Here is a 20,040-nt window from a genome sequence, read left to right on the forward strand (position 1 = left end):
AAACCCCGTGGTTGTTTTGGGAGGTGCGAGAATTTGAACCAGTTTTTTGTTAATGTACAGGGTTAGGGAAACTTTGGGAAGCTCTCTTGGTGCATTGTCATGATTGTTCGGAAATTGATAAGGTGTGTTTCAGTGATTGAATTAAGGGATTTCTGGATCGGATTGTTCATGTGTACAGAGTATTCTTTTTGTTACAGGCAATACATGTCTGTGGGAAGGCTGTAGTACACATGTACTTGTATGTTCATGTGTACAGAGTATTCTTTTTGTAACAGGCAATACATGTCTGTGGGAAGGCTGTAGTACACATGTACTTGTATGTTCATGTGTACAGAGTATTCTTTTTGTTACAGGCAATACATGTCTGTGGGAAGGCTGTAGTACACTTGTACTTGTATGTTCATGTGTACAGGGTATTCATTTTGTAACAGGCAATACATGCCTGTGGGAAGGCTGTAGTACACATGTACTTGTATGTTCATGTGTACAGGGTATTCATTTTGTAACAGGCAATACATGCCTGTGGGAAGGCTGTAGCACACATGTACTTGTATGTTCATGTGTACAGAGTATTCATTTTGTAACAGGCAATACATGTCTGTGGGAAGGCTGTAGTACACATGTACTTGTATGTTCATGTGTACAGGGTATTCATTTTGTAACAGGCAATACATGCCTGTGGGAAGGCTGTAGTACACATGTACTTGTATGTTCATGTGTACAGAGTATTCATTTTGTAACAGGCAATACATGTCTGTGGGAAGGCTGTAGTACACATGTACTTGTATGTTCATGTGTACAGGGTATTCATTTTGTAACAGGCAATACATGCCTGTGGGAAGGCTGTAGTACACATGTACTTGTATGTTCATGTGTACAGAGTATTCATTTTGTTACAGGCAATACATGTCTGTAGGAAGGCTGTAGTACACATGTACTTGTATGTTCATGTGTACAGGGTATTCATTTTGTAACAGGCAATACATGTCTGTGGGAAGGCTGTAGCACACATGTACTTGTATGTTCATGTGTACAGAGTATTCATTTTGTAACAGGCAATACATGCCTGTGGGAAGGCTGTAGTACACATGTACTTGTATGTTCATGTGTACAGAGTATTCGTTTTGTTACAGGCAATACATGTCTGTAGGAAGGCTGTAGTACACATGTACTTGTATGTTCATGTGTACAGAGTATTCATTTTGTAACAGGCAATACATGTCTGTGGGAAGGCTGTAGCACACATGTACTTGTATGTTCATGTGTACAGAGTATTCATTTTGTAACAGGCAATACATGCCTGTGGGAAGGCTGTAGTACACATGTACTTGTATGTTCATGTGTACAGAGTATTCATTTTGTTACAGGCAATACATGTCTGTAGGAAGGCTGTAGTACACATGTACTTGTATGTTCATGTGTACAGAGTATTCATTTTGTAACAGGCAATACATGCCTGTGGGAAGGCTGTAGTACACATGTACTTGTATGTTCATGTGTACAGAGTATTCATTTTGTAACAGGCAATACATGTGTGTGGGAAGGCTGTAGTACACATGTACTTGTATGTTCATGTGTACAGAGTATTCATTTTGTAACAGGCAATACATGTCTGTGGGAAGGCTGTAGTACACATGTACTTGTATGTTCATGTGTACAGAGTATTCATTTTGTAACAGGCAATACATGTCTGTGGGAAGGCTGTAGTACACATGTACTTGTATGTTAATGTAAGATCTGTTTGGGTGCACATTTATGGATACCCGTACTTGCTTTTGGTCACGCATAATTGACATAATCACTGCCCTCAAGACATCATCCACAAAAACCTGGAAACTTTTGATTTGTCTGTACGATGCATGGTACATTTAGTCAATTGGACATTGTAAGATCTCTGTGATAGCAGAAACATGAGCAAGGTGAATGAGGAGGTGAAGGACAAATGCAATGAATCGGAGAAGTTTGATACGTGTAGCTTTAGACCAGGCACGTGCAGGAAACAGACGGTCGTTCTGACCAATCTTGACACGACGGAGAAACTTGGCGGGGAAGAGAAGGTGTCCGGCAAACGTGTTCGCAGTCAGCGGAGACTAAAACCACTCCGTGTCAGTCATTTGTATCTGAAATCAGCATCTTTTTCAAGAAAGCCATCACAGGAAACGGCGAAAGTGGATGAAGCTAGTTTGAATAATGACAGCATGGGCAGATCTGACCATAAATGAATCATCATGTGACCCGAGAAAGTGTTGGAGTTTTATGCATATATATGGATTTTGTAAACATAAACAGGGTTTTTTGTGGACAGAGCTACTGTAGCGTATGAAGACCCAGACAAGTATCACACAGTAAGTGAAACCCCCTAAATCCAGATATCGGAAGTAAGGCGCATGTGTGTTACAGGTAAAATCCTGCTCATTCGGCTTTCTTCTGAGATGTATGTGCTGATCGTTGGGGAGACGGCATATTATTTTTAATCCTCTGAGATGGCGATTAAGCATGAAAGCAGAATACTGAGGGTTGGTTACAGTGTATTAATTAGTTTCTGTTGCAACATTGTGTTGTCTGTAATGTGATACCATGATGATGATCTGGGAAAGGAACGTTTGACTTCAATAAAAAGTTCTTGCTGCCAGACGTTAGAGAGTGTAAATGACGTAAAATTTGCGCTCAACAAAGCGATAGAATGTCATGAAATATAACCTTTTTTGTGCTGAAACTTGATCTAACCTTTCAAACAAACCTCAAAATATCTTTTTAAGATCAGTTATAAACTCTCAGAACTGGGTAAAATGTGCAGCCTAGTTGTGGGTGAAATTTTACGTCATTTAACCTACGTGTACAGGTACATGTATGTAAAAAACAAAGTAGAAACAAACAATTTATGGGATACATGCTACTCTAAAACAGTATGGAAAAAGCCAAAAAATATCAGCCTTTGCCATGTACAATTTAATTCTTATAGAGTTATATCTATGTGAGGTTGACTTTTAGATAAATATATCACAGAAATTGCATGGCTTGGGATTTAGGCAACCTCTAAGTACACCAATGCCCTAGGTATTAGTGTGGTATATTTGTACTTGACACTAGAAACCCTGTTTCCTCCCACCATAATGCTGGCTGCCATCATATAAGTGAAACATTCTTGAGTACTGATATGGTGTAAAACTACATGTACAAAATGAATAAATAAATAATTTCTTGATCATATTTACATGTAACTGCATCTGTCCAGCTCAGAAAAGACGGTTCACCTGTCTATTAGTATGTTCTTCATCAGTCCTATGTTTTAACATAGCTCTTACTTAATGAGGCTCCTGAGTGCAAAACGAAATGAAATCCTACGGATGTCATGGCTGTAGTGATAATATTTTTTTATTTATTTGATTGGTGTTTTACACCGTACTCAAGAATATTTCACTTATACGACAGCCACCAGCATTATGGTGGGAGGAAACCGGCACAGCCTGGGGGAAACCCACGACCATCCGCAGGTTGCTGGCAGACAATTTAGTAATAACAATAATAGACTTTAGTTACAGAGGTTTATATTCACACAATCAACAACAGTAGTTGATTTTCCCAGAGGCCCTCTCACTCACACATTCACACAAACTTTCACTCTGTATTTGTAAGGTTTGTAGTCAAATAAGTATATGGAAAAATTTTTTTATATACATGTATGTACAGAAAAGATTCAAAAAAAGACATAAATAATTTCGTGTCTATATACATGCAGGTTATACACTGTGCAAACAGTTTAAGTACACACATGTGTATATGTGGCACAATCTTCTATTATAAACATTGCATATTTGGGCTTGTTGGCCAATATGCCATGTACTTTATTCATGTTTTATGTGTACACTAATTATATTTTACAGTGCCTAACCAGAAGACATTTGACAATCAACAGACGCCATTCTCTGGCAAATGGCGAGGGATTCTGATCGTGTATGACTCCGAGAGAAGTCCGCGGGAGCAGAGCCCATTGTCTGTGCCAGAGGACTGTTGTCCTAACCTGCAGTTTGAATCCAGGTTTGAGTGTGGCAATCTCAGACAGGCTAGACGGGTGTAAGTCATTTCTCATGCAACGACGCCCAGCTTAGTAGGTCTGAGATCTGTTTCATTCTGCCCTGGCTAGCTGTCAGAAATACATGTGGAAGCTAAGCTGGGAAGATTGCCAACTGATCTCAGATCTACTAGTTCAGGTGCTTTTTATAGAGTTCCTTTAGTCAGATACTCTCAGTAAAACATCTGTTTTATTTTCTAAACTATAAATCATATCTTGAGCATCTTTGCAGATATCTGAATTGTTCTGAAGCTTCACATTTAAATATCATGATGTTTGTATACATAATGACTTTTGTTGTATGTTTAAATATTATCTCGCACATTTGTGTAGTGTTTGCTATGTGACTGGATTGTAAGTAACTTAAAAAAAAACAACTTAATGAATGAAAGGAACCTGTTTTTTTAGCTTGCCTGTTCAAAGTGAGGCGAGGTATCACAGTAGGGGCGTTGGGGGGCGGGGGTGGTGGAGTGTCAGTGTTGGTGTTGATGTCTGGCTAAGCTTTTCTTTTTAGTTCCTGTATAATGTGCTCTCATGCATGGATTGAAGGTTAAGCTTTTTGTTTAGCTCCTGTATAATGGGCTCTCATACATGGATTGAAGGTTAAGCTTTTTGTTTTAGCTCCTGTATAATGGACTCTCATACATGGATTGAAGGTTAAGCTTTTTGTTTAGCTCCTGTATAATGGGCTCTCATACATGGATTGAAGGTTAAGCTTTTTGTTTTAGCTCCTGTATAATGGGCTCTCATACATGGATTGAAGGTTAAGCTTTTTGTTTTAGCTCCTGTGTAATGGACTCTCATACATGGATTGAAGGTTAAGCTTTTTGTTTTAGCTCCTGTATAATGGGCTCTCATACATGGATTGAAGGTTAAGCTTTTTGTTTGGCTCCTGTATAATGGGCTCTCATACATGGATTGAAGGTTAAGCTTTTTGTTTTAGCTCCTGTATAATGGGCTCTCATACATGGATTGAAGGTTAAGCTTTTTGTTTTAGCTCCTGTGTAATGGACTCTCATACATGGATTGATGGTTAAGCTTTTTGTTTTAGCTCCTGTATAATGGGTTCTCATACATGGATTGAAGGTTAAGCTTTTTGTTTTAGCTCCTGTATAATGGGTCTCATACATGGATTGAAGGTTAAGCCTTTTTTTTTTGGGCTCACTAGTCTAAGGTATGGTGTGTAAATGCACGTTCTCAGATGGCAGGTTAAGCTTTTTTATTTTTAGCTCCTGTCTCATGGCAATCATATGTGAAGGTTGAACTGTTTTATTGGTTTTAGTTTTATAGGTTTTGTGAATGTTAATGATGTTAATTGATAGACTTTCAATTGAAAAGTTTGATAGTGACATAAGCTTCATTTTTGTTTTCTGTAGTAAACATGTTCCCTAGAAATTAAGCCTTCATGCAGGGCAACAATTTCTTGTATACAGGGTTTCTGTGACTTTATTGCTTATGAGATTTATGAACTTTGCCAGATTTACCATTTTTGTAATCAAGAAAAGTTTCATATAGGGCTACAATGTTTATGCACATGGCTACCTACCTGTAGGAGAACAAGAAGGGTATTGGGTTGCTCTGGCGAGTTTACTAGATTTGTCACCATTGTCCTGTTTTGTCATACACAAATTCAGATTGACTTCACTCTGTTCTCCTGTAAGCACAGACTTCTACAAGCCTTTCTTGTAGGGCTAAGTACAGTTTCTTGTGCAATCACTTATCTAGATAAGGTTTTTGTCTCTCTGGCGATTTTACCAGATTTGTCACCATTGTCCTGTTTTGTCATGCACACGTTCAGATTGACTTCATTCGGTTCTCCTTTAAACACAGATTTCTACAAGCCTTTCTTGTAGGGCTACAGTTTCTTGTGCAATCTATCTAGATAAGGTTTTTGTCTCTCTGGCGATTTTACCAGATTTGTCACCATTGTCCTGTTTTGTCATGCACACGTTCAGATTGACTTCACTCTGTTCTCCTGTAAGCACAGATTTCTACAAGCCTTTCTTGTAGGGCTACAGTTTCTTGTGCAATCACTTATCTAGATAAGGTTTTTGTCTCTCTGGCGATTTTACCAGATTTGTCACCATTGTCCTGTTTTGTCATGCACATGTTCAGATTGTCTTCACTTTAAACACAGATTTCTACAAGCCTTTCTTGTAGGGCTACAGTTTCTTGTGCAATCACTTATCTAGATAAGGTTTTTGTCTCTCTGGCGATTTTACCAGATTTGTCACCATTGTCCTGTTTTGTCATGCACACGTTCAGATTGCCTTCACTCTGTTCTCCTTTAAACACAGATTTCTACAAGCCTTTCTTGTAGGGCTACAGTTTCTTGTGCAATCACTTATCTAGATAAGGTTTTTGTCTCTCTGGCTACTTTACCAGATTTGTAGAGTACAAGGATTTACTTTCATGTTTACCTGGTATACGCAGTATCTGTAGAAATCTTTCCACATCTATATCAGGTACTAGGAACCTATGTGCCTTCCTATACTGTGACGGAATGTTCAAACCATCCACGCAGACAGTGACAGTTGTCAGCTGAGTATTTGCTCAGCCAATCAGAGGGCTACAGTGGCTGCCCATAGTACACGAATAGCCAGCCATGGGAAGCAATTTGCGAGTTGGTACCCTAACTGCCCACAGTGAAGTTTTTTACTACCATAGCTCAACATTTGCTCAGTCATTCAGAGCATTGGAATTGTTCACAGATTGCTGTATGCAGTTCACAATTTGCAAATTAAAGACCACTGCCTCAGTTTTGTGCACAAACTCCCCACAACACCACCAACCACAACACTTTACCACTTTTACCTTTATTCTGATTCCATTGTCTAGTTAACTACTATAGCAGGCGAGCTGTTGAGATTCTCTGAATCAATGCCTTGTTAATATCTGTGGTAAAAACTAAGGGTGCTTAATACATGTAGAGATTTGCACTGGCTGACATTCTGTCATGCCACACATTTGTGGATAATAGCTTGAGAACTTGTTCTTTGCCTTGTCCAGTGGTCAGTTTGAGTATGAGCTGGTGCTGAAGACAGACCTGTACACAAACCGTCACACCCAATGGTACTACTTCAGGATCCACAATGCTGTCCCTGGGGTCACCTATAAGTTCAGGATTGTCAATTTCCTCAAGAAAGACAGGCCTGTACAATCATGGTAAGGTTTTGTTTATTGACAGCCTCTACAATCATGGTAAGGTTTTGTTTATTGACAGGCCTCTACAATCATGGTAAGGTTTTGTTTTATTGACAGCCTCTACAATCATGGTAAGGTTTTGTTTATTGACAGCCTCTACAATCATGGTAAGGTTTTGTTTATTGTCAGTTTCCTCATGAAAGAGAGCTTTTACAATCATGGTAAGGTTTTGTTTATTGTCAGCTTCCTCAAGAAAGACAGCCTCTACAATCACGGTAAGGTTTTGTTTATTGTCAGCTTCCTCAAGGAAGACAGCCTCTACAATCATGGTAAGGTTTGTTTATTGTCAGCTTCCTCAAGAAAGACAGCCTCTACAATCACGGTAAGGTTTTGTTTATTGACAGCCTCTACAATCATGGTAAGGTTTTGTTTATTGTCAGTTTCCTCATGAAAGAGAGCCTCTACAATCATGGTAAGGTTTTGTTTATGGTCAACATTTTCAAGAAAGACAGCCTCCGTAACCATGATAGGGTTTTCTTCAGTATAAACTTTTGTTCGAGAAATACAGCTTCCATAACCATGATAGGGTTTTCTTCATTGTCAACTTTCTCCTCAAGAAAGACCTCTTTAAAGCCTCTTTAATCAAGGTATATTTTTGTTGATTGTCGACTTTGTCAAGAAAGACAACCTGTGTAAAGCATGCATGATAAGATTTTCTTGATTGCTACAGGCAACCTTTGTAACTTTGGTAACGTTTCGTTCGATTTTCAACTTCCACCTGAAAGACAGCCTTTATAGCAGTGCTAAAGTTTTGTTATCATTATTCATGGCCTAAATGCACAGGTCACAGCCAATCAATCTCAGACCCCTGAGGTCACAGGTTCAAACCCAGCTCTTGCTGCTTCGTCCTTGGTTAAGTCAGGAGGTTTGTCAAGTAGCAGAGATATAACTTAGGTTCTCAACGGGCTCAGCTGAGTTTTTTTGAGCAAAACATCTAACACCATCATACATGTATACGTAAAATATTCCTGAATACAGCGTTAAACGTTAATCAAAGAAATTAAATACATTTTGTAATTTTAAGGAAATGCGTAAAAGTATGAGAGTTTGGATGTTAATACATATAATGTGATTCTGGTAGAAAAAAAAGATAAAAAAAGAAAACTTTTTTTTTCCTTCAGGAATGAGACCATTGATGTATTCAGAGAAAGATGCCGAATCCAAAAACATTGGCTGGTTAAGGACTGGGCATCACATCAGGTACAGTGGGCACAGGACTGAGGTTAAGGACTACAGTAGATGATTCTCAGTATGGACATGCACATCTATCTTGCCATGAAGGGTGGTGGCATATGGTGGCTGCTTTGATGTAGTCTGATTTGTCATGTCAAATTGTCGAATGGGTGGATCCAACACATCCGATGTCCTGCCACCCTTCGGGTGACAACGTTACTTTTCATTCCATTCCCTGTGAAAGCAGTTGTGACATTATGGCGTCACAGAAAGGCTGAAACTTTATAACCAATGTGTGGGACATCCGGTTGATCTGTTTGCAACAGTACTGCTTATGATTGGTCAATTTTGTGTTCTTGATTGACAATTGGGAAAGATCTGTTCGAGGACTCAAATGAAAATGAGTCAAATGAAAATGGAGCTTATGCTGCTTCATAATTTTTTTTTCTACATTCTACAAATTTTATTCTGGGGACAGAGCTTTTGAAAATAACTTATCAAAATTTATTTGAATTCAACAATATGATGTGTCACACCGCACTGTGTGAACATGGCTAGCTACTGCAGAACCAGAGACTTCACTACCAGAGATTTACAATGTTCTTTTGGCAATAATACTCAAACTGCACAAAGTGCAAAATAGAAGTGCTCTTTAAATGTTCTGTACAATACTGCAAATGCCTTTTTATTTGCGGGCATAAACTTTTGCGGATTTGGTAAGAAGACACATCCGTGGAAATCAGCTTTCGCAGATGTTAACAGAATTTCTGGACAACTAATCAAACTTCAATACAGAAACATCAAGTAATATAACAACTCAAGCATTCAAGTAACAATGTTATCATTTAAATTTGTTTGTACATTTACGTTTAAGATGTGACAAAAGTTCTATACAATACAGTGACTTGATCAGAGAAAGGAAGTTAATCCTCCTAAGCTTTTAATGTTTTGAAGACTGCTATTAGCCATTTTTTTCGGCAATCTAAATTCTCTAATTCTTTAATGTTCCTGCATGTTTGGAAGATGTTTACTCAAGAATATAGATAAGGCACTGTTCTATGTAGACTGATAAAATCGTACTCTTTGTAAAACCTTGAAATTGGCCAACACATCCTGTGTAATTTTGACACCCCACTCTCCCCTCAAAAACAATAAAGAAGGTGGATAAATCACACTGAAAGTAGCTCTTTCACATGTGAAAAGTTTGATGAATAAGAATTAAAACAAAAAATTGTTAAAAGAAACAAACAAAAAGAAACTGCTTCTGTCCTTTGTTGAATGTTTACAACTGAAAAACATGTAATGTTTTGAACTCCATTTTAGATATGTTGTGAAGTGTTTGCTGGGTAAAAAGAAAATGTGAGATCAGACTGGAGTAGGATCGTACCTAGTGTCTTTGGTATGTTATTTGACTGAGGCAGCACTATGAATGAATGCGTACACATTATGTGTAGCCCATGTGTGAGACTGTGTAACCTTAAAGTCTCTGAAATTTTGTTTCACTCTCTGCAGTTACACTCGCAATGTGATGTACCTCCACTGTCCGTTGTTAATGAGGGGAATTTCCTATTACATGATGGAATGGCAGATGGTAAGTATAAGTATTAGTTTTTGATTGTTTTTTGATTGTTTATGGTGAATCTCCTAGTAGCTAAATAAATATCAGTGTTCTGTTTGTCCACTGCCCATTGTTTACATGTATGTAGAGGGGAGCTTCCGCTGTCCATTGTTCACATGTATGTGGAGGGGAACTTCCGCTGCCCATTGTTCACATGTATGTGCAGGGGAACTTCCGCTGCCCATTGTTTACATGTGTGTGGAGGGGAACTTCCGCTGCCCTTTGCTCACGTGTATGTGGAGGGGAACTTCCGCTGCCCATTGTTTACATGTATGTGGAGGGGAACTTCCGCTGCCCTTTGCTCACGTGTATGTGGAGGGGAACTTCCGCTGCCCATTGTTCACGTGTATGTGGAGGGGAACTTCCGCTGCCCTTTGTTCACGTGTATGTGGAGGGGAACTTCCGCTGCCCATTGTTCACGTGTATGTGCAGGGGAACTTCCGCTGCCCATTGTTTACATGTGTGTGGAGGGGAACTTCCGCTGCCCTTTGCTCACGTGTATGTGGAGGGGAACTTCCGCTGCCCATTGTTTACATGTATGTGGAGGGGAACTTCCGCTGCCCTTTGCTCACGTGTATGTGGAGGGGAACTTCCGCTGCCCATTGTTCACGTGTATGTGGAGGGGAACTTCCGCTGCCCATTGTTCACGTGTATGTGGAGGGGAACTTCCGCTGCCCATTGTTCACGTGTATGTGGAGGGAAACTTCTGCTGCCCATTGTTTACATGTGTTTGGAGGGGAATTTCCGCTGCCCATTGTTTACGTGTGTGGAGGTACATGTGTATAGAGGGGAACTTCCACTGCCCATTGTTTACGTGTGTGGAGGTACATGTGTGTAGAGGGGAACTTCCACTGCCCATTGTTTACATGTGTGTGGAGGGGAATTTCCACTGCCCATTGTTTGCATGTGTGTGGAGGGGAACTTCCGCTGCCCATTGTTCACATTTACGTGGAGGGGAACTTCCGCTGCCCATTGTTTACGTGTATGTGGAGGGGAACTTCCACTGCCCATGGTTTACATGTGTGTGGAGGGGAATTTCCACTGCCCATTGTTTACATGTGTGTGGAGGAGAATTTCCACTCCCTATTGTGTACATGTATGTGGAGGGGAATTTCCACTGCCCATTGTTTACATGTGTGTGGAGGGGAATTTCCTATTTCTTGATGGAATGGGAAATGGTAAATATCTGTTATTTATCTCCTCTGTGTATTTAAATTTCATTTTACTTTTCACAAAAAACAAGTGTTATTGGCCTCTCATTGTTTATAGTAAAGGGTAGTAAGGGTCAGTCTTACATGCTTTGACTGTTCATGCTAATGAGGGCAATTTCCTTTTAATGTTGGAATTTTCTAGTTATGTTGAAATGGCAGTGTTATGTGTTTACACTGTTCAGTGTTATTGAGGGCAGTTTCCTAGTTATGCTGAAATAGCAATGTTATGTGCTTACACTGTTCATTGCTAATGAGGGGAATTTCCTAGTTATGCTGAAATGGCAGTGTTATGTGCTTACACTGTTCATTGCTAATGAGGGGAATTCCCTAGTTATGCTGAAATGGCAGTGTTATGTGCTTACACTGTTCATTGCTAATGAGGGGAATTTCGTAGTTATGTTCCGATGCCAGCGTTACATGTATGTACTTGTACTGTTAAGTTCTAATGAGGGTTTGAGGGTACTTTTTATGCTGGAGTGATCGAAATGTAATTGCTTGCCAGATCAAGACGAGGCTCTTTGATGAAGTGGGTCTTTGTCTTAAGCTACAGAGTATGACACCTGTATACCAACACAATCAGTATGGTCCACAAAACCCACTTGTACATGTAATACAAACATTTTCTTTTGGGGTTAAAAGCCTAAGTTTGAAAAAAAGAACATTTTTAAAATATTTTCAGAATTCATCTGAAGGATGTAAATAAAGTGAAATTTTGTTGTTATTCTGTAATGTAAAGGTTTGTCCCCCATATGACTCCATGCGGCACCCCTATCATTACATCATGGTGTGATATTTTTTTATTTTTCCAGGAGTTCCCTAACAGTAACGACTCATGTTACCTGGCTCACTGCTACCCATACACCTATACAGACCTGAGAGAAGACGTGGACGCGATAGCGAAGGACAGCAGTCGCTCAGAGTGCGTGAAGAAAGATGTGCTGTGTGAAACAAGGGCGGGTAACTCCTGCTTTGTTCTGACTGTCTCTGACTTCAGTAAGTTGCTATAGGGTGTCTATCTAGCAAGTATTAAGGGAAAAAGAAAAACATAGTAGTTCAATCCTTTTGTTTTGTACTTTGGTATCTGTCTGCATCATGACAACTTGCAGATCAAGTTAAGTTATACATGTTATTTTAATAGCATTATTATATGTTATAACATAAAGGCCAAAAAAAACACCGAAATGAAGGGTATTATCTGATAATAGACCATTAAACACTGTCTGTGAAGATGGTTTTATCTGTGGTTTTTTAGAAATTTTTCTAACCAAGTAAAATGGATTTAAAATATCAGAATGTTTGATTGTGTGAAGGGACCCAGATGGTATCAGTGACATTAAGCTGTTTCATCGTCCATTTGGCGAGTGCATTCATAGATTTTCATGTATGTGCATTTAAAACAATGAAATTGAGCGGTGACATGTATGTGTGTTAAGTGGCAAATACCTGATGTGATGTCACTGGTGCCAATATGGTGATGTCACTGATGCCAATATGGAGACGTCACTGGTTCCAATATGGTGACGTCACTGGTCCCAATATGGTGACGTCACTGGTCCCAATATGGTGATCTCACTGGCCCCAATATGGTGATCTCACTGGTCCCAATATGGTGATATCACTGGCCCCAGTATGGTGATGTCTCTTGTCCCAGTATGGTGATGTCACTGGTCCCAATATGGTGATGTCACTGGTCCCAGTATGGTGATGTCACTGGTGCCAATATGGTGACGTCACTGGTGCCAATATGGTGACGTCACTGGTGCCAATATGGTGACGTCACTGGTTCCAATATGGAGACGTCACTGGTTCCAATATGGTGACGTCACTGGTCCCAATATGGTGATCTCACTGGTCCCAATATGGTGATGTCACTGGCCCCAGTATGGTGATGTCACTTGTCCCAGTATGGTGATGTCACTGGTCCCAATATGGTGATGTCACTGGTCCCAGTATGGTGATGTCACTGGTGCCAATATGGTGACGTCACTGGTGCCAATATGGTGACGTCACTGGTGCCAATATGGTGATGTCACTGGTGCCAATATGGTGACGTCACTGGTGCCAATATGGTGATGACACTGGTCCCAGTATGGTGATGTCACTGGTCCCAGTATGGTGATGTCACTGGTCCCAGTATGGTGACGTCACTGGTCCCAATATGGTGATCTCACTGGTCCCAGTATGGTGATGTCACTGGTCCCAATATGGTGATGTCACTGGTCCCAGTATGGTGATGTTGCTGGTCCCAGTATGGTGATGTCACTGGTCCCAATATGGTGATGTCACTTGTTCCAATATGGTGTTGTCACTGGTCCCAATATGGTGATGTCACTGGCCCCAATATGGTGACGTCACTTGTTCCAATATGGTGTTGTCACTGGTCCCAATATGGTGATGTCACTGGTCCCAATATGGTGACGTCACTTGTCCCAATATGGTGATGTCACTGGTCCCAATATGGTGATGTCATTGGTCCCAATATGATGATGTCACTGGTCCCAGTATGGTGACATCACTTGTCCCAATATGGTCAGTTAAGGTATCCGTACAATCCAAAGCTCAAATGCATTTTTCTGGGTTGAAAAAATATTTTAAAAATGCATCGACTATTTTAGTGGACAGTTTTTAATTGCCTTTCATCTGATACATGCTTCATGTTAGTGTTTGCTTTGACTTTAACTTTGTAATCTTTTTCAGCTAAACGTCCATTTATAAATTTCCTCGAAGCCAGCCTTGAAAAATTTTTTAAGTTAACTGTTACACAGGGTTGATGTGCTTCCTGGAAATCCTGAAATCTTTTTCCTGGTTTGAAAAATCCTAAAAAAATGCTTAAATTTACACCTTCCATTTTGAAAAAAATGGTCATCGGCATATCAGAAAAATACTGTTTTGAAAGATTTTTTCGATAACACATTAAGTGGAAATACAGGATATAGGGATCATCCAAACAATTCTTTAGTGGCTTTATATTCTGTCATATTGCAACATCGTTGCCTTTGCCATAAAGTGGTAGTTCTGTCATATTGCAACATCGTTGCCTTTGCCATAAAGTGGTAGTTCTGTCATATTGCAACATCGTTGCCTTTGCCATAAAGTGGTAGGCAGTTGATTTAATGACTCCCACTCCAGTGTTGTGGAGTGTAACCAATAAGTAGCTCACTGAACCTTGAATCTCTGGGAAAATGGTCCAAAAAATATCCTGAAATGTCCTGAGTTTTTATACGAATAAATGTGTGCAAACCTTGGTTGCAGAACGTAACTGGCAAATTTTCCAGCTACCAACTTTAAACAGTTACAGTGTGATTGACATGACAGTTTTGTCTGGTGTTTAAATAGTTGGTTCCTGTAAACTTACTACTTGATGCAGGACATTGTCCTTATCTGGCAGCTTACGTGGACTTCCGGACTTGTTGCAGAATTTGTTGGATAGATTTATTCAAATTTCAAATGATGACTCAATATTTTATCTTGTTGAACAGGTGAGAAAGATGAAGACAAGAAAGGTGTGATAATCACTGGAAGGGTTCACCCTGGGGAATCCAATGCCAGCTGGATGATGAAGGGGGTCCTGGAGTTTATTACTAGCAATGACCCTGTGGCCAAGGTAAGGTCCTGGGTGTTCACTGTAGTTTCAAGTTCTCGTAAACGTTTATGGTGGTTGTTTTGTTCAGATTTTTCTGCACATTTTATCATTTATACCTATCGAATTCTGTTCAAACAAATGATATGTTTTTGAGTTTTTAAAGAAAAACTTCAACCAAATACATAAAAAGATAATTACTTGACCATAACTTGCACAGTTTTTTTAATTATGCTCTTGTACTGTAGGAGCTGAGAAGAAAGTTTATATTCAAAATCGTGCCAATGTTGAATCCTGACGGAGTGATTGTGGGGAATTACCGCTGTTCTCTGGCGGCGCGGGACTTAAATCGTAACTACCGGCACCCTAGGAAGGACAGTTTTCCCACTGTCTGGTACACTAAGACCATGATAGATAAGATGGCACAAGACAGGGAGGTAAGCTAGACTAACTTTATTTTCTAATTATTTATTTGTTTGTTTGATAGTTCAACGCAAGAGTTTATTTTCGTTGTTCATTGCTGGCTTGTTTTGTTAGTTTAAGAAGGGGTAGTTTCAGAGGAAAGCCACCGACCTTTGGCAAGTAACTGATGAACTTTCCAACGTGTGCTGTACAGAAGACTTGTGGCCATGAATAAACACTACACTGCACAAACTGCCACATGAGAATCCATCGTCATCTGCTTATTGTCACGACCCTATGTGACCTTAAATTTCATCCACAAAAGTCTGTTTTTAGGGGCAACAATATATGTCACAAAATATTATTTTTGGTGTTGAATATCATCCCATGTTCCAAGCAAACCTCAAAATACTTTTCTAAAATCAACAGAAATCTCAGAATCAGGAAGAATGGGCTAATTAGTCATGGAGGGAATTTATGGCTCATTTAGGGGAATTCCCCTCAAACAGTGAGAGCAGGGGAGCTTACTTTTTATCTCCTGAGCATTTGAGGTTGAAGGTAATATGCTTTCACCATGTCTGTTCATAGGCCCATCCGCTTGTCTCGGTATGAACAAGATAGAAACTATACCATCTGATGTTACGCTGTGTTTGTTTCGTATCTTCTAACATGAAGTTCCCTTGCACATTGTGGGAAATCATACCACTGATGGCAATCAGGAATGTTTCCTGGCTTTGGTTTACAAAAAAGGAACACATGCTAAACATTTTATACCATTGCAGAGTTTCTGTTTTGTGAATAATGAAAATAAAAACTGCTTTACACTGTGTACATGTAGTTTAGTTGGTTGTGATTGCTTTATTGTTTATCTCCCAGATTGCCCTGTATTGTGATCTCCATGGTCACAGCCGTAAGCACAATGTCTTCATGTATGGCAACAATACAGGGGAGGATGACCAGGGTGTTGGAACAGCCAAGAGCTTCCTTAATGAAAGGATTTTCCCTTGGCTCATGTCAACAAAGGTATACATGTTGTACACAAGCATATTGTTAATCTTCAACCTTGTTGCATGTTTGCAAGGCGTTTATTTCAGCATATTTTGAAGGCATTATTATGTGTTGACTGGTAAAATTATAGTTTTTATGAAGCCTTAAAATTGGGCAACTCATCCAATGTACTTTTGTCTTCAAAATCTAATTATCAGTGTGCATAAATTGCAGTGAAAGTTGCTCTTTCATATGCGAAAAGGTTGAGGTATTAAGGTACATTAATTACACGTGTGCCTCAGTTGGTTAGCATGCTAGCCCAGCGTAACAACCCAGGAGCCTCTCACCAATGCAGTCACTGTGAGTTCAAGTCCACGTTATGCTGGCTTCCTCTCCAGCCGTAAGTGGGAAGGTCTTGCAGCAACCTGCTGATGGTCATGGGTTTCCCCCGAGCCCTGCCTGGTATCCTTCCACCATAATGCTGGTCGTCATTGTATAAGTGAAATATTCTTGAGTACGGCGTAAAACACCAATCAAATAAATAAATAAATAATTATTTTACACGTACCTGTACATGTAGATCAAAGGCCATGTCAAATTGTGATAGGAAACTCAGATTATACCTAAGAATGTAAAATTGGCAGTCTATGTTCTTCCTTAATAGCTCTATAGCTCTATGTCTGGTGTCTTGGTGATGATGATTTAGTCAGGCAGCATTATGCATGCAGTATATCAGCACTAGAACCGACCAACCATAAGGAGTACTGTTTGATCCGCTGATTAGCTTCAGGTACAAACAGAACAAAGCTGTTTCCTGATGATGGCATAAATGTCTGTGGAAATATTTAACCAAAGTTAAAACCTTGAAGTCGGTTAGTGCGCAGGCGCAGCGTAATGACCCAGGAGCCTCTCACCAATGCGGTCGTTGTGAGTTCAAGTCCAGCTCAGGCTGGCTTCCTCTCTGGTCTGGCTGTTCGTGGGATGGTCTGTCAGCAACCTGCGCATGGTCGTGGGTTTCCCCTAGGCTCTGCCCTTTTCCTCCCACTATAATGCTGGACACCGTTGTATAACGTAGCAGTTTGATACCACAGACATGATATCATTTTTGGAGTCTGACGTTAAGTGCTGATCAGTTCAGGCTATAAAGTGAGATGACTGAAATAATTTTGAAAGCATAATTTTGAAACCCTATGCGATCATTCCAACTTGCTTGTTCCATACTTGCTTGACTTCCATTGACATGCCCACCGAACACATGTTCCATGTATTCGGCAGAATAGGTAAACCCTATGCGATCAATCCAACTTGCGTGTTCCATACTTGCTTGACTTCCACTGACACGCCCACCTTACACCTGTTCCATGTATTCGGCAGCATAGGTAAACCATATGCGATCATTCCAACTTGCTTGTTCCATACTTGCTTGACTTCCATTGACACGCCCACCTAACACCTGTTCCATGTATCCGGCAGCATAGGTAAACGCTATGCGATCATTCCAACTTGCTTGTTCCATGCTTGCTTGACTTCCACTGACACGCCCACCTAACACCTGTTCCATGTATTCGGCAGCATAGGTAAACCCTATGCGATCATTCCAACTTGTTTGTTCCATACTTGTTTGACTTCCACTGACACGCCCACCTAACACCTGTTCCATGTATTCGGCAGCATAGGTAAACCATATGCGATCATTCCAACTTGCTTGTTCCATACTTGCTTGACTTCCATTGACACGCCCACCTAACACCTGTTCCATGTATCCGGCAGCATAGGTAAACGCTATGCAATCATTCCAACTTGCTTGTTCCATGCTTGCTTGACTTCCACTGACACGCCCACCTAACACCTGTTCCATGTATTCGGCAGCATAGGTAAACCATATGCGATCATTCCAACTTGCTTGTTCCATACTTGCTTGACTTCAATTGACACGCCCACCTAACACCTGTTCCATGTATCCGGCAGCATAGGTAAACGCTATGCGATCATTCCAACTTGCTTGTTCCATGCTTGCTTGACTTCCACTGACACGCCCACCTAACACCTGTTCCATGTATTCGGCAGCATAGGTAAACGCTATGCGATCATTCCAACTTGCTTGTTCCATGCTTGCTTGACTTCCACTGACACGCCCACCTAACACCTGTTCCATGTATTCGGCAGCATAGGTAAACGCTATGCGATCATTCCAACTTGTTTGTTCCATACTTGCTTGACTTCCATTGACACGCCCACCTAACACCTGTTCCATGTATTCGGCAGCATAGGTAAACCCTATGCGATCATTCCAACTTGCTTGTTCCATACTTGTTTGACTTCCACTGACACGCCCACCTAACACCTGTTCCATGTATTCGGCAGCATAGGTAAACCCTATGCGATCATTCCAACTTGTTTGTTCCATGCTTGCTTGACTTCCACTGACATGCCCACCTAACACCTGTTCCATGTATTCGGCAGTATAGGTAAACGCTATGCGATCATTCCAACTTGCTTGTTCCATGCTTGCTTGACTTCCACTGACACGCCCACCTAACACCTGTTCCATGTATTTGGCAGGTTGAATTTAACTCTTAAGCATCCTGGAATTTTTGTAATAATGGACTGGAATATCATGGTTTTTTGTGGAATTTTAAAACCCAATGGCTGTATGAACCCAGTATATGAGGAAATGAATGTTGAAAAGGAGGATGGTGAAAATTCTTAAGCTTTGGCACTTAGCCTTGAATAAAAAAAATCAATAGATAGTATTGAAAGCTATGTTAAACCTAAGCAAATCAGCAAACACCATATTAACTGTTGAAGAAAGCACCCATTGTGAACAGACTATTCTCTGTCTTGTGTCCCACAAATTCACCTAACAGAAATTCCCATATGACAGTGGAACAAATGACATTGATTATATATTAATGCAATATTGCTCATTTGGCTGGATAAAAATTTGGTCAGCCTTACCTTGATCAGCAGTTTATTACAGTTTTGTTGTAATTTGCACATGGCTCAAAACGCATGTTTTTGTTTTTTTTGGAGCTATTATTGGCCGTTGCAAGATATAACACAAATGTAGAGCATTGTCCCGATGTCTGTGATGGTTGATTTGTTCATTTAGATGTTGCAGAGGTTTGTGTGTTTGGAGTGCCTTTTATTTTAATACGGAGTCCAAGCTTCCTATTTAGTGTATTTATTTATTTGGTAGGGGTTTTTACATACCATACTCGAGAATATTTGACTTAGACAATAGCAGCTAGCATTATGGTTGGAGGAAACCAGGCAGAGACGGGAGGAACTTACGACCATTCACAGGTTGCTGGCAGATAGTTGCATACAGATAAATTAACCAAGCTTCCTAATGTTGCAACTACATGTGGTACTCAGCTACTATTGAAATTCTCACAAATATGACTCTTCTTCCAGTCTCCAGAGATGTTCACGTTTGAAGGGTGTAAATTCTCAATCCGTCGGTGTAAGGAGTCCACGGGGCGTGTGGTGATGTGGAGACAGATGAGGGTTCTCAACAGCTTCACCCTGGAGGCCACGTTCAGCGGCACCACAATCAACAAGTTAGTACACCCTAATGTACATACTGCTCACAGCGCTTCCTCCTCTCTCTACATAGTGCATGTGCCTTCAGTTTACACCACCGCCACAGCTACTAAATTTTGTACAGAAGTTTTAAACAACACTGGGATCACTGGGATCACTGATGGAACAGGAAGTGATGTCAGAAAACACAACCTGTATTTTACACAATGCATTGCCTTTATCTGTGTTATTCACCATGTGATTCTAA

General features: G+C 40.3%; 1 protein-coding gene across 1 annotated transcript in view; it reads left to right on the forward strand.

Moving 5' to 3' along the window:
- The window catches only part of LOC135463648 (uncharacterized), a 71,063-nt gene that overhangs the window by 22,676 nt on the left and 28,347 nt on the right, over nt 1-20,040 (forward strand). The window contains exons 4-13 of the mRNA XM_064741010.1: nt 3,885-4,074; nt 7,082-7,222; nt 7,532-7,545; nt 8,398-8,476; nt 9,962-10,040; nt 12,088-12,271; nt 14,758-14,882; nt 15,107-15,295; nt 16,137-16,283; nt 19,665-19,810. Coding sequence (XP_064597080.1) covers nt 3,885-4,074; nt 7,082-7,222; nt 7,532-7,545; nt 8,398-8,476; nt 9,962-10,040; nt 12,088-12,271; nt 14,758-14,882; nt 15,107-15,295; nt 16,137-16,283; nt 19,665-19,810 — 1,294 coding nt within the window. The remainder of the gene's footprint in view (nt 1-3,884; nt 4,075-7,081; nt 7,223-7,531; nt 7,546-8,397; nt 8,477-9,961; nt 10,041-12,087; nt 12,272-14,757; nt 14,883-15,106; nt 15,296-16,136; nt 16,284-19,664; nt 19,811-20,040) is intronic.

Source organism: Liolophura sinensis, chromosome 3 (assembly GCF_032854445.1).
Source record: "Liolophura sinensis isolate JHLJ2023 chromosome 3, CUHK_Ljap_v2, whole genome shotgun sequence".
Classification (NCBI taxonomy): Eukaryota; Metazoa; Mollusca; class Polyplacophora; order Chitonida; family Chitonidae; genus Liolophura; species Liolophura sinensis.